The sequence below is a fragment of the Mobula hypostoma genome, chromosome 12, assembly GCF_963921235.1.
Source record: "Mobula hypostoma chromosome 12, sMobHyp1.1, whole genome shotgun sequence".
Taxonomy (NCBI): Eukaryota; Metazoa; Chordata; class Chondrichthyes; order Myliobatiformes; family Myliobatidae; genus Mobula; species Mobula hypostoma.
This window is the reverse complement of record NC_086108.1, coordinates 88,051,228-88,065,856: the sequence shown is the minus strand read 5'-3', so window position 1 is coordinate 88,065,856 and position 14,629 is coordinate 88,051,228. Positions and strand designations below refer to the sequence as shown.

Below are 14,629 nucleotides of genomic sequence, written 5' to 3'. Positions count from 1 at the left end.
GTTTTGTCCTACATTGATTGGGAGGAGATTTGATAGAGGTATACAAATTTATAAGCGGTATAGATAGGGTAAATGTAAGCAGGCTTTTTCCACTGAGGTTATGCGGAGCTACTACCAGAGGTCATGGGTTAAAGGTGAAGGGTGAAAAGTTTAAGGGGAACATGAGGGGAAACTTCTTCATTCAGAGAGTTGTGAGAGTGGAGAATGAGCTACCAGCACAGATGGTACATGCAAGCTCAATTTCAAGGTATAAGACAAGTTTGAATAGGTATATGGATGGTAGGGGTATGGAGGCTATGGTCCCGGTACAGGTCGATGGGAGTAGGCAGCTTAAATGGTTCGGCATGGACTAGATGGGCCTAATAGCCTGTTTCTGTGCTGTACTTTTCTATGACTCTATCCCAAGGGTGTGCTGGTTAGTCAAGTGATGTTGGCCACTGTAAGTCACCCCTTGGCTATACGGTGAGTGACAGAACCTGATGGGAATTGAAGAAGATGTGAAGAGAAAAGATTACAGGGGAAATTATTTTGTGAGTGAGATTGCTTTGTGAGCCAGCATAAACTTGATGGGCTGTAATGACTTCTGTCTACATCATAAGGAAATGTGGGAAAAAAAACATTAGACAGAAGGTTAAATTTGACATCAGGATGGAAAGAGAAGGAAGAATCACATGAAATTGTGTGTAGTTTTTCATTGATTCTATTATATTTATTTGCTCTACTGTTAATGGCTGTTAGAAAATAAGCCTCAATGTAGAATATTGTAACTCTGACAATAAATTTACTTTGAACTTTGAACTTGGTCAAAGAGATTTTATAAGACACCATAAGACATAGGAGCAGAATTTGGCCCATTTGGCCTATCGAGTCTACTCCACTATTCAATAATGGCTAATCATTTTTTCCCCTCCTCAGTTCCACTTCCCATCCTTCTCCCCGTAACCTTTGATGCCGTGTCCAATCAAGAACCTGTCAATCTCTGCCTTAAATGCACCTAACAACCTGGACTCCACAGCTGCCTGTGGTAACAAATTCCACAAACTCACCACCTTCTGGCTAAAGAAACTTCTCCACATCTCTGTTTTAAATGAATGTCCCTCTATCCTGAGGCTATGCCCTCTTGTCCTAGATTCCCTCACCATGGGAAACATCCTTGCCACATCTACTCTGTTTAGGCCTTTCAAAATTCAAAAGGTTTCAATGAGATCCCCCTTCATCCTTCTAAGTTCCCAATGAGTACAAACTCACAGCCATCAAACATTCCTTGTATGATAACCCTTTCATTCTTGGAATCATCCTTATGAACCTCCTCTGAACCCTCTCCAATGCCAGCACATCTTTTCTTAGATGACAAGCCCAAAACTGTTCACAACACGCAAGGTGAGACCTCACTAGTGCGTTATAATGCCACAGTCTCATGTATTCTGGGCCTTTTGAAATGAATGCTAACATTGCATTTGCCTTTCTCACCACCAACTCAATCTGCAAATTAACCTTTTGAGTGTTCTGCACAAGGACTTCCAGGTCCCTTGTGGAGGTTTTAAGGAGTGTCTTAAAGGAAAAGAGTGAAGTAAAGGGGCAGAAATGATTGGGAAGTGATTCCAGAATTGCAGAATCTTAAAATTGGTAGAAAGACATAGCCACTAATGGTGGGATGAAGCAATTTGTATTGTACAAGAGGCCAGAATTAAATGAATACCACATTCCCAGAGAGTGGTAGGGCTGGAGGATGCTATATATAAATATAGGATGTTATAACATCCTCCAGCTCTACCATTCACTGGGAATCTGATATTCCTTTAAAACTTGGGGCTGCAGAGGGATTTTACCTCAAGATCAAGAATTTTAAACTTGAGGTAAGAGTTTTGAAGGATTGACTGTTATCTATTTGCATTTATTGGATGGGGATTCAGTGCAGGTCAGCCAACATATCGATAGTGATTGAATGAACTTTCTTGAGAGTAGAAATTCAGCCTATTGACAAATCCTTAAGACAACATAATTGAAAAAAAATATGAAATAAGAAAGAAAGAAGGAAACAAAAGAAAAAGAAAATCAGGCAAAGAATTTAGGGCATTGGAAACGCTGGCTATATCTGCTAGTTGTGGTGACTAAAAGGGTGAATGGAAATTGTGTGTGGGAGGACTTCAGATCATTGGTAGATGTCGGTCAGCTGACTCAACATTGAATGAGAGCAATTTGCACTCAGGCTAACTTCCAGGATCTCATCTAAGTTTAAATCCCATTGTGTTTAATGAATAGCAGTCTGGGCAAGACTAAAATTACAAGATCTGTTCCCATTGCAGAGCCTTCAGAACTGATCTTCATTGAAGGTTCACATTGGTTTTCTAGAGACTGATTTTATATAGCACAATCAGTCCCAACCCAGATTTTCACAAGTAATGCAATGCCTTAACCCTAGCAGTTGTTTTTTTTGTATTGGCTTTGGACATTGTTTGAGTGGTTCTCTTAGTTCCAGGTCGCTAAGGATATCTGCGGGCTAAGAAAAAGATCATTCTAAGAAACTGAAAAGATGACTGCTTTCTCACATTGAATGTTTTCCTTTACCCCAGCTACATCAAGTGTGTTTCGAAGAACGGAACCTTTGGAAAAACCCCATAGAAGTGACCAGCAGCTCTTAATGGCCATTGTGGCCTCAGTATCTGTCACCTGTATGACCATCCTCTTGGCGCTCCTGGGCCTCTTCTGCATACGGAAAACTCTATTTCACCGACGTCGAACCTTCACTTACCAGTCTGGATCAGTAAGTACTTAAGTCAGGCTACAAAACTCATCCAGGGTATTCCAATGGCATCTCCAAACTTGCAACCTCTACTACCAGTATGGATAAGAACATTACATTTCTGGGGACACTATCTGCAATTTCCACACCTCCTGACTTGGAAGTATATCTCTAGTGCTTCTTCAATGCCCGGTCTAAATCCTGGAACTCCATCTCCATCAGTAATGTGGGAGCACTTCCACCAAAATGTTGACATGGTAACACAGCCTCAGTACTGGGAATCCAGACTGGATCCTGAACTTGGCTGCTGCCCATGTGGGGTTTGCACGCTCTGCCCATGACCATTTGTGTTTCGGACTGGTGTTAACATTTCCTCCCACATCCCTGTGCTGATGAGTTCATTGGTTACCATACATTGCCCCTTAGTATAGCTAAGAAGCAACAGTACCAAAACAGCATTAATGTGCACAAGAGTGAGAATAAATTGCAGACCCATAGAGATTAGAAAAGGGAGACTAGGATTAATGAGATTGTTCTGTTTGGAGCTTGCATGGGCACGATGGACTGAATAGGCTGATTTTAAATGCCATAATGAGAAGAGTTGATGCAGTTCAAGAAAGTGGTTAATGCCATCTTCTCACTGGTAAATAAGGATGGGAACCAAGTACTAGTTGCCCACAAAATAAATATAATAATATGATTTTCTATCTTTTTAATTTATGTATTGTTTTACAAAATCTTGATATGTTGCTGCCTATACTTCTCACCTGCTTTGCAGTTGAGCATTTCAATCAATTACTTATGTGAGGATTGCTAAACATATGATTTCTAACACAAGAGTCTTAACTCTACCAGTTTTGATTGGTCTTTTACTGGTCCAATTCAACAGGTCATAAAGTGACAATTCAACACATTGTAGGCTCATTTCACCTTTACTTTCTCACTCTTATTTTTTCTTTACATGCTCTTTCACGTCACTCAGATGTTTAAAAGGAGCAATTCAGGGGGAAAGGATCTGCTTCAAAATGGCAGGTAATCCTTCCCGCTCTTTGACTTCCTTTACATCTCCTTCCTGTCCTGTTAACTTGGTTTCTCTCTTTTTGGAATCAGCTCTGCACTCTGTTTTCCTACATCTTTGTTAACCATCAGTCTTGATTTCATGAGTTAAACAGAGGAAAATTGAACAAGGGTAAATGTTTGCTGAACAGAATATCTGTTGGTCCCTAATCTTAAAATGTAAGAGAATTTGTCCTTTTTTTTTTCCTGTCTGCCTCTATCAGGGGTTCACAAGATCACAAGATCACAAGACAAAGGAGCAGAAGTAGGCCATTCGGCCCATCGAGTCTGCTCCGCAGCTCCCCCATGAGCTAAACTATTCACCCATCTAGTCCCAGCCTGCGGTCCACAAGCCCTTTGCATAATAGGTCCATGGCATAAAAAAGGTTGGGAACCCCTAGTCTATAGGTTCTTGTAACCCCAAGTACTGCATTTCAATACACTGCAGGGAGTGCAGAGGAGATTTGCCAGGATGCTCTCTGGATTGAAGGACTTCAAGTATTGGGAGAGATTTGATAGGTTGAGCTTGTTGTCCCTGGAGCAGAGAAGGTTGAGGGGTGGTCCAATAGAGGGTTACATAATAATAAGAGGCGTAACTAGTGTAGATAAGCAGAATGCTTTTTGCTTGGCAGTGCACAGGCACTGAAGAATGTGTGGCCACACTTGCAGACTGCTCCCAACACATCACTGGGTGTGTTGGTTTTTAACACAGATGATGTATTTCACTCAACACACATAAAAATTACTGGTGAACGCAGCAGGCCAGGCAGCATCTATTGGAAGAGGTACAATCAACGTTTCGAAGGGTTTCGGCCCGAAACGTCGACTGTATCTTTTCCTATAGGTGCTGCCTGGCCTGCTGCGTTCACCAGCAACTTTTATGTGTGTTGCTAAAATTGTATGTGTGTTGCTTGAAATCCCAGCATCTGCAGATTTCCTCGTGTTGATGTATTTCACTGCATGTGATAAATAAATCTGAATTTTCAAAAACAGATGAAAGTAAATAGGAGCCAAAATGGGTCACCAGGAAACTAAAAGCCGCCCAACAATTCAAAATGATTATGGCTGATCACTGCTGGCCTCAACTCTTCTGTGCCGGTTTCCTGTAACCCTTAATACTTTCATCTTTCAAATATTTATCTATCTCGATGTTCATTAAATCTGATTTCCAAAGATTCACTACCATCTGAGAGAAGAGTTTTCCACACATCCTCGTTTTAAATAAACAACCCCTTACCTTGCAGTTCAGTCCCCTTGTTTGCAACCTCCACACTAGTGAAAACATCTCAACGTTAACTCTGTCGAGCCTCTCTGGGATCTTATATATTTGAATAAGTCCACCCTCATTCATATAAACTGCAGGAAGTACAGACCTATACCTTCTAATTTGGCTTGAAAGGACAACCCTCTCGTTCTTTTGCTCTCTCCACCCCTCCACCTCCTTTCTGTGCTATTTTAAACACCTTTGCTTTCTCATTTTTCAAGATGAAGGGACATCTACTTAAGTCAGTAACTCTCTTTCTCTCGCAATATACAAATCCTGAGCTGATCAGCAACTCAGGTATTTTCCGTTTTTATTTCAGATTTCCAGCATCTGCAGATTTTTTAAAGCTCTTAATATATTTGATGGAAATGGGATAGTTTTCATTTGAAATTATTTTCATAATTGGAATTGGTTCATTATTGTCACATACACCAAGGAACATTAAAAAGCTTGTCCTGCATACTGTTCATACAGATCAAATCATTACATAGTACACTGAAGTAGAACAAGATAAGTATAGGATGTTTAATCATGACAGAATAATACCCAGGACAGAAAATGTAGTTTCTGAACCATGTTTGTCTCTGCCTAGATATGGTGTTATAGCCTGCTTTAGCCAAAGAACCTCATAAAGTCTACACTGAGGTAACCAGTTGTTTTGTATGTTTGTTCTAAGGGTGAAGAGACTGTCCTTCAGTTTAACTCTGGAACTCTGACGCTCACACGTCGACCAAAACCCCAGCCTGAGCCCCTCACCTACCCCATCTTAGAATGGGATGACATTAAATTTGAGGATGTTATTGGAGAAGGAAATTTTGGACAAGTGATCAAAGCCTTAATTAAAAAGGATGGGCTGAAGATGAATGCTGCGATCAAAATGCTGAAAGGTATCTATTTAATGTACAAAATCAGCATGTATTGTTTTGAGTTTCTACTCAGTTGGCTTTTGTTGATGGCGATTCCAATTTTCAGGTCTAACTAGCTGAATTTTAAGATAGCTGTGGAATTCTGAGCAAATATAGCATTCAACTCACTCAGGTCTTCACTATCCACTCTTATTTTAACAGTCCACACTCCTGGAGTGAATTAATCATTTTTAGAGTCAGTGTAATTAATGGTCCTATGAGGAGCATTTAAAATGGATCTTTAATTACAATGGTAACAGTAGGCATACTTTCAAAAGGTTTTGAGTAAAACTGTGTTAAGGGATTAGCTGCAACAGACCTGGAAAAATGATACTATATCTTTAAATAATTACCAAATAATGACGTGTTTAGTAATTTAAAATTCAGTTCCTCTGAAGTGGTAAATTAGAATTGAATTAAAATATTTGTTTTAATATAATAACCTATTTTAGTTGTATTAATCAAAATGGACCAAGTTAATTCTAAAGTGTATCACAGAATATTTTAAGGCAATTTTTTTGTGTTGGATTCTCTTGAGATGTGACAGCAGTTTCCATGTGAATGTGCCTCTGCAACGAATAGAATCAGATATCCCGAATTTAACTGACAGGTCCACAGTCATAAATTGCTGACTGTGCAATGACATTGGATTCCTAAGTACTAAATTTCTGAAGTTTCTGAGCAGTTTAGTCCATCCTGGTGGCCATGCACTACTCCCATTGAATTCAATGAAGGAGAGTTTTATTTTCTATTATGGTAGGCTGTTCCAAGAGAGAAAAATAAGTTACAAATCATTTGCAGTTTAATGAATTGATTTAACTGTATTTGATAATCAAAAAGCAGAGTATTTAAGTTCTAGAGTTATGAAAATTGGAAACTTTCAGCAGGGCAAGCATCATCTGTTATGAGAAAAACAGAAGTTATCTAGTCAGGGTCATCGACCTTTCATCAGAATCAGATGGTCTGGATGAGAATGCAGGGAGAATACGTTTCAGGAAAAAAGTAGTTTAGGAATGGGATTGGTGGGACTGCTGTCTGAGTTGGCATAGATTTGATGAGACAAATCATTGCCTTCTGCCTCATAAGGAAAATATGGAAATTAATGAAATTACTGAGGTTATCCCAGCTCTTGTTTTTCATTGTGAAATCAGAATCAGGTTTAATATCACTGGCATACATTATGAAATTTATTTTTGCAGCAGTAGTACAATGCAATACATGATAATAGAGAAAAAATGTTAACTACAGTAAATTATGTATGATTTAGTATATAAGTTAAATTAAATAAGGAGTGCAAAAATAGAAATAGATAGTAGTGAGGTTCAATGTCCATTCAAAAGTTGGATGGCAGAGGAGAAGCTGTTCCTGAATTGCTGAGTGTGTGCTTTCATGCTTCTGTACCTCCTTCCTAATAGTAGCAATAAGAACAAGAAAAGCAAGGCATGACCTGGGTGATTGGGGTCCTTAATGTTGGACACCGCCTCTTTGAGGCATCACTCCTTGGAAATGTCCTGGATACTACTGAGGCTATTCCCCGTGATGGAGCTAAGCTTCCAACTCTCTGAAGCTTACTTCAATCCTGTGCATTAGCCCCCACCATCCCCCTCCACCACCATACCAGAGAGTGATGCAGCCAATTGGAATGCTCTCCACAGTACATTAGATAAACCTTTTGCAGGCTTCTTGACTGTGTGCTTTTGAATAATGATTGTGGTTTATTTCCTTGGTTGGTGAATGGTGAAAGGTTTATGTGAAGTACCTTGTTCTGTAACTATGCACAAGGATACTTTCTTCATGGTTATTGCTAAAGCACCTGTAAGCAGCTACTATTGGATGTCATTGTAAAATATATGTAACATTATTCTATTGTAACTTGCACAGAATTTGCCTCTGAGAATGATCACAGGGACTTTGCGGGAGAGTTGGAGGTTCTGTGTAAACTTGGACATCATCCCAACATCATTAATCTACTGGGGGCCTGTGAGAACAGAGGTAGGAATTCAAAAACTGCCAAAGTTGCTTCGTAAGGTAAAAGTAAAGTGAATACAGGACTCAGCACTATGAAGGGATTCTAGCTAATTATTCCAGCTCTGTAATTTCAAATAAAAACGAAAATTTTTGAAAACAGAAGCAGAAAATGCTGGAAACACACAGAAGACCAGTCAGCATCTATGGAGAGAGGGTTAATGTTTCAGGTCACCATTTTGGTGAAAGCTAAACAACACTTGAAATATTAACTCTCTTCATCTGAGGAGTTTCCCACAGCAGCCTTTATGCTGATTAAATACAGAAAGTGTATCTCACAGGATTCTACAGTTATGTACATTCTACAGAATATACATAGAAATATCCAATTCAACAGCTTTTTGGGTTACAGGAGACTTGAACTGTGCAAATCTAACTCTATGTAAATTTCCCCCATAAATTTTTAAAGAATTTTTCAAGACAGTAAAGATAAGTTCATGTACTTTATTAACAATGTAATACAGTAAATGTTCCATTTATTTATTTTTGGAATTGAGTTTGGGTGAATATTTGATGAAATGAAAGATTTGCTCGCTGGAGTTTAGAAGAATAAAGGTGGGTGGGGGGGGTGGAGATCTCATTGAAACCTATTAAATGTTGAAAGGCCTAAATAGAGTGGAGTGGGTGTGGAGATGATGTTTCCTATAGTGTGGGAGTAAAGGACCAAAGGGCACAGCCTCAGAATAAAGGAACATCTATTTATAACAGAGATGAAGAGGAATTTATTTAGCCAGAGCATGGTGATTCTGGGGATGGCTGTGGAGACAGGTCATTAGGCATATTTAAAGCAGAGGTTGATGGGATCTTGATTTGTCAGGGTGTTACAAGTTATGGGGAGAAGGCAGGTGAATGGGGTTGAGAGGGATAATAAATTATCCATGACAGAATAGCAGAGTAGATTCAATGGGCTGCATGGTCTAATTCTGCTCCTGTGCCTTATGGTCTAAGCTATAGAAATTGTATGTAGACTAATATGTGGGTTACTGAAGAAAACAGATGTTTTTAACTCAGAGACATTGGCAGGAGCAGAACCCTTACCTAACGTGGGGACTGCCCGTACTTCCTGAAACCCCATTGGATACTGTGGTAGTGTGTGGGCAGCAAGGAAATTCTCTCTCTTGTGCTTGTCACTCTCATCACCCAAGATAATTATCCTCTTTGATAACTGCTGCATTGGCCACATACCCAATCATTTAGTTCAATTCTATTTGACTTGACAGGGATCCTACTGGAGCTCAGAATGAGTATCAGGTGCTTTAAAATAAAAGGTTTATATTGTTGAAAGAGTAGCTTTGAAATCTATAGAATTTACTCTTTAGATTGATGAATGAATAGGATGAGGGGTTAATTAAGAGTTAAGAAGAGTTAAGGGGTTAATTTCAAAAGAGATGTGAGGGGCAAGTTTTTTTTTTACACAGAGTGGTAGGTGCCTGGAATGCACTGCCTGGGGTGGTGGTAGAGGCAGAGACATTAGAGACTTTTAAGTGACTTTCAGGTAGGCACGTGAATGTGAGGAAAATGGAAGGATATAGACGTTGTGTAGATAGAAAGGATTAGTTCAGTTGCCCATTTGGTTACTAATTTAATTGGTTCAGCACAGCATTATGGGCCAAAGGGTTTGTTCCTGTGCCATACTGTTCTATGTTCTGAGGCGTGCAGGAGTTACTAGGTCAAAAGTTGGGTATCGGGTTGAAGATCAAGACACAAGATTCAAGATTGTCCATTGTCATTCTTCTGTACACGAGTGTGAAGAACAAAGTGATTGTTACTCCAGATCTGATGCAACGTGAAAAAAACACAATAAGCATCAGAACACAATAAATATAAATACAAAAGCAATCCTATAAAACTCAATGCACAAGTAACTGATTGAGTATGGCCATACTCTGTTGTCATTTAATGTTAAATTGGATAGATATATGGACAGGAAAGGAATGGAGGGTGGGCTGAGTGCAAGTCGGTGGGACTACGTGAGAGTAAGAGTTCGGTGCGGACTAGAAGGGCCTAGATGGTCTGTTTCCATGCTGTAATTGTTATGTGGTTATATACTTATATAGATAAGATCAGCTTACAGTATATACATAAGGAGAGAGCAAAGATTTTGCAAAATAAAAACTAAAATAAGGATATCGTAAAGCATCTAGCTATCTATCAAAAGGAGTTATCAGGTTCAAGTATAATTATTTAACTGCATCTCTTGTATGAGCAGGTTACCTGTACATTGCTATTGAATATGCCCCTTATGGAAATCTGTTGGACTTCTTACGAAAGAGCAGAGTTTTGGAGACAGATCCAGTGTTTGCAAGAGAGCACGGAACTGCGTCAACGCTGACCTCTCAGCAGCTGCTCCAGTTTGCATCTGATGTCACGAAAGGAATGCAGTATCTGAGTGAGAAGCAGGTGAGGAAAAGCTTTGAGGGGGGTGCAGAGGAAATCTGAGCTTGGTAGAGTTAGTGTTTTGCACGCTATGGGTGTTATTTGCTGCAGACCTGCGTACATCTGAGAATCATGAACTGCACCAAGAATGAGCTTGTATACACACCTGTTGTACATGGGAAATATGAAAATTGGCAAATCATGGAATACTCACTGGATAGGAGATTGTCTGATACATAGCACCATGGTCCAGCCAGTGCTTTCTTTTCGCCTGGTCAGCATTTCAGTTACGAATAAATAAAACACAGTATTTCCGTCCATTCCCTATATCTTTTTTTTTGCTCTTAAATTCAAAAATCAATCAGTCTCAGTTTGATTCTACTCCAAAACCAAGCATCCAAACCTCTGGAGTAAATGTATGAATGAGGGTCATGTGTGGGCCACTCGGCCCCTCAGTCTTGTTCTGCCAAATAATAAAGACATAGTTGATCTGATTGTAACTTCAACTCCATATCCGTGTCCACCTTGGGTAACATTTCATTCCTTTGAGTATCAAGACTCTATCTACAGTACTGTGCAAAAATCTTAGACACATATACTATATATGGCTAGGGTACCTAAGACTGTCGCACAGTACAGTGTTTGGGCTAAAATCGGAAGGTTGTTGGGAAACGGAAATATGAGTAATTAGCTTTGTATTAGCTCAGCAGTAGTAAGTTTTATTTGGTAACTGGAAAGACTTAGCCTAAGACTTTTACACAGTACTGTATTCAAAGACTCTGGTTCCAGTTGGTTTTTGAGGGAGAGAGCTCCACAGACCAAATTCTAAAGGATTACAAACATCTAGGTGAAGTAATTTCTCTCCTCTTCCCACTTATAGATGGCTGCTTCCTGCCCGTGCTCCCCAATCCCAAATGTGTCAGGTAGAGCAACAATCCCTCATCCAGAGTTGTGCAAGGCAGCCCACATTTCAATCAGCGGGTGAGAGTTAGTCATGCACTTTGGCTCGCATGTTTGAAAAGGAAGTAGAAGACTTTATGAGACAAGTAGAAGCATATCCCCACCCAGTTCCTCCCCAGTAATTGTTTAGAATATATGGAGACATTTGTGTTAAGTGGGTGTCTATAAAGAGCCAAATTTAAATTCCTCCACATGCCTCTATTGGAGCCATCCAATTTATATACTTTGCATGACTTTGTATGGCATGTGTTTGCTTTCTATAGGTTTACATACATCTATATGGTAAGATACTATGTTCTGGATACGTGGTCCATGTGCACCAGTATTATGTGCAGAAGCTATTTGGGTGTGCTTGTGAATGCCTGCAGTTAACTACAAAGTCTGGTCTTTGCATATTGAGTTGATGTAGGTTTGAAAATGTGAGCATGTGTTTAAAAGCAAAGTGGATAGAGCATCGCCGTTAGCTGATTTATTATGTGTCATGGTAGACCACTGGATGAAAAAGACTTTGCTGTGTTGGGCATGTAACCATGGGTTTGTAGTTTGCTGTGTGAAGGGGCGTAGAAAATATTGGAAATACTCAGCACATCAGACAGCAACTATAAAGAAAGTTAATACATCAATAACCTTCTGCCACAACCAGATAAAATTAGAGCTTACAAGTTCTATGCAAGTCTAAAGGCACAAAAGATAGGAGATGAAAATGAATAAATATAAACAGCACAGGAGACTGATTGAAGGGGCACTAATATAAAAAGGTGATTGGCTGGTGGAATGGAAGATGAGGACAAAAGTGAACCCTATCACAAAAGAGGAAAAGGATTATGCTGGGAAGACCCAAGGGAAGCAGATGATTATGGCTCTGCAGAATGACTCATTCAGCCTGCAAGCTTAATGCTGAGCTTTTGCTTGAATTGGCCATTTTAATCCTTGTTCATTAACTGCTCTTTCAAAGTTCAAAATAAATTTATTATCAAAGTACATTCATGTCACCATATACAATCCTGACATTCATTTTCTTGCAGACATTTACAGTAAATCCAAGAAACAAAATAGATTTAATGAAAGACTGCACCCAACAAGACAAACAACCCATGTGCAAAAGACAACAAACTGTACAAATACAAAATTTTTTAAAAATAAAACAATAATAGTAAATAAATAAACAATAAGTATCAAAGAGTCCTTGAAAGTGAGTCCATAGTTTGTGAGAACCGTTCAGTGATAGAGCAAATGAAGTTATCCCCAATGGTTCAAGAGCGTGATGGTTGAGGGGTAATAACTGTTCCAGAACCTGGTGGTGTGAGTCCTCAGGCCCTGTATCTTCTTCCTGATGGCTGCATGGTCTGGGTGGTGATGGTTCTTGGTCATGGATGCTGCTTCCCTGTGACAGTGCTCCGTGTAGATGTGCTTAATGGTCAGAAGGGCTTTATCGGCAATGGACTGGGCCATGTCCAAAACTTTGTGTAGGATTTTCCATTCCAGGCTGTGATACAGCTGGTCAGTATACTCTCCACCAGAGATCTATTAAAGTTTGTCAAAGTGTTAGATGACATGCCCAATCTTCACGAATGTCGAAGGAAGTAGAAGTGATGCCGTGCTTTATTCATAACGGCACTTGCGTGCTGGACCCAGTACAAGTCCTCTGAAGTTATAACACTGAGGAATTTAAAGTTATTGACCTTCTCCACCTCTGATTCCCCAATAAGGACTGGCTCATAGACCTCCAGTTTCCTCCTCCCAAATAATCAGCTCCTGAGTCTTGCTGACGTTGACTGAGAGGTTGTTGTTGCGGCACGACTCAGGCAGATTTTGAGTCAAGCTCCCTATATGCTGATTCATCACCACCTTTGATTTGGCCAGTGACAGTGGTGAAAGCAAACTTGAATGTGGCATGGGAGTCGTGCTTGGTCTCATGGTCATAAGAGCAAAGCGACTAGAGTATAAAACTAAGCACACAGCCTTGTGAGGCATCTGTGCGGATGGAGATCGTGGAGGAGATGCCATTCTAAACTGACTGGGGTCTGCAAGTGAAGAAATCGACGATCCAATTGCACAAGGAGGTATTGAGGCCAAGATATTGAAGCTTATTGATTGGTTTTGAGGGGATGATAGTATTGAATGCTGAGCTATGGTCAATAAACTGCATCCTGATGTATGCATCTTTGACCATAAGATATAGTATAGGAGCTGAATTAGGCCATTTGGCCCATCAAATCTGTCCTGCCATTTCATCATGGCTGAACTAACTTTCCTCTCAGCCCCAATCTCCTGCTTTCTCCCCATATTGCTTCATGCCCTGACCAATCAAGAATCTATAACCTGTGCCTTAAATAGACGTAAAGACAGCTGCTTGTGGCAAAGAATTCCACAGGATCACCACTCTCTGGCTAAAGAAACTCCTCCTCATCTCCGTTCTAAAAGGCTGCTCTCCTATTTTGAGACTGTGTCCTCTGGTCTTAGACTCTCCTACCACAGGAAACATCCTTTCCATATCTACTCTATCAAGGCCTTTCACAATTTGATAGGTTTCAATGAGGTCACCCATCATTCTTCTGGATTCTAGTGAATTCAGGACCAGAGCCAACAAACGCTCTTCATATCACAAGCCATTCCATCCTGGAAGTATTTTCTTTGCTATCTAGATAATCCAGGATCAAGCGAATAGCCAATGAAATGGCATTTGTTATGGATCTGTTGTGCTTGTTGGCAAATTGGAGTGGATCTGAGTCACTTCTCAGGGAGGAGATAATATATTTCATCACCAACCTCTCAAAGCACTTTATCAAGGTGGATGTAAGTGCTACTGGAAAATGGTCACTGAGGCAACTTACCATATTCTTCTTGGGCACCAGTATAATCGAAATCTGCTTGATGCAGGTGGATACCTCAGGCTGCTGAAGAGGGAGGTTAAAGATAACGGTGAACCCTCCAGCCTGTTGATCAGCACTGGTCTTCAGCAGTAAGCCAGGTATCCCATCGGTGCCGGATGCTTTCCGTGGGTTCACTTTGAAAGAGTTTCACTTGGTAAAAGGTAATAGCGTTCCAGCCCTGCCATAGCTGGTGAGCATCCCTCAGAGATTCAAGTTTGGTCCGGAGTTGCCACTTTGCATGTGAGATGGCTTTCCAGTGATTGTACCTGGACCTTTTGTATCTTGGTCACCAGACCTAAACGTGACTGATCTGGCCCTTAGCCGATTGTGCATTTCCTGGTTCATTCAGGCCTCTGGTTGGAGAAGATTGATGATTTTGTGGACACAAACTTGTCTATGACTGCTTTTATAAAGTCCGTGACAACTG

The 14,629-nt window shown here is 40.2% G+C and overlaps 1 protein-coding gene across 4 annotated transcripts in view; it reads left to right on the top strand.

Annotated features, from left to right (window-relative positions):
• tie1 (tyrosine kinase with immunoglobulin-like and EGF-like domains 1) overlaps positions 1-14,629 on the top strand; it is a 107,301-nt gene that overhangs the window by 74,167 nt on the left and 18,505 nt on the right. For all 4 annotated transcript variants that reach the window (XM_063065021.1, XM_063065023.1, XM_063065022.1 and 1 more), the window contains 4 exons: positions 2,574-2,764; positions 5,740-5,950; positions 7,850-7,960; positions 10,203-10,393. In XM_063065021.1, the coding sequence (XP_062921091.1) occupies positions 2,574-2,764; positions 5,740-5,950; positions 7,850-7,960; positions 10,203-10,393 (704 nt within the window). The remainder of the gene's footprint in view (positions 1-2,573; positions 2,765-5,739; positions 5,951-7,849; positions 7,961-10,202; positions 10,394-14,629) is intronic.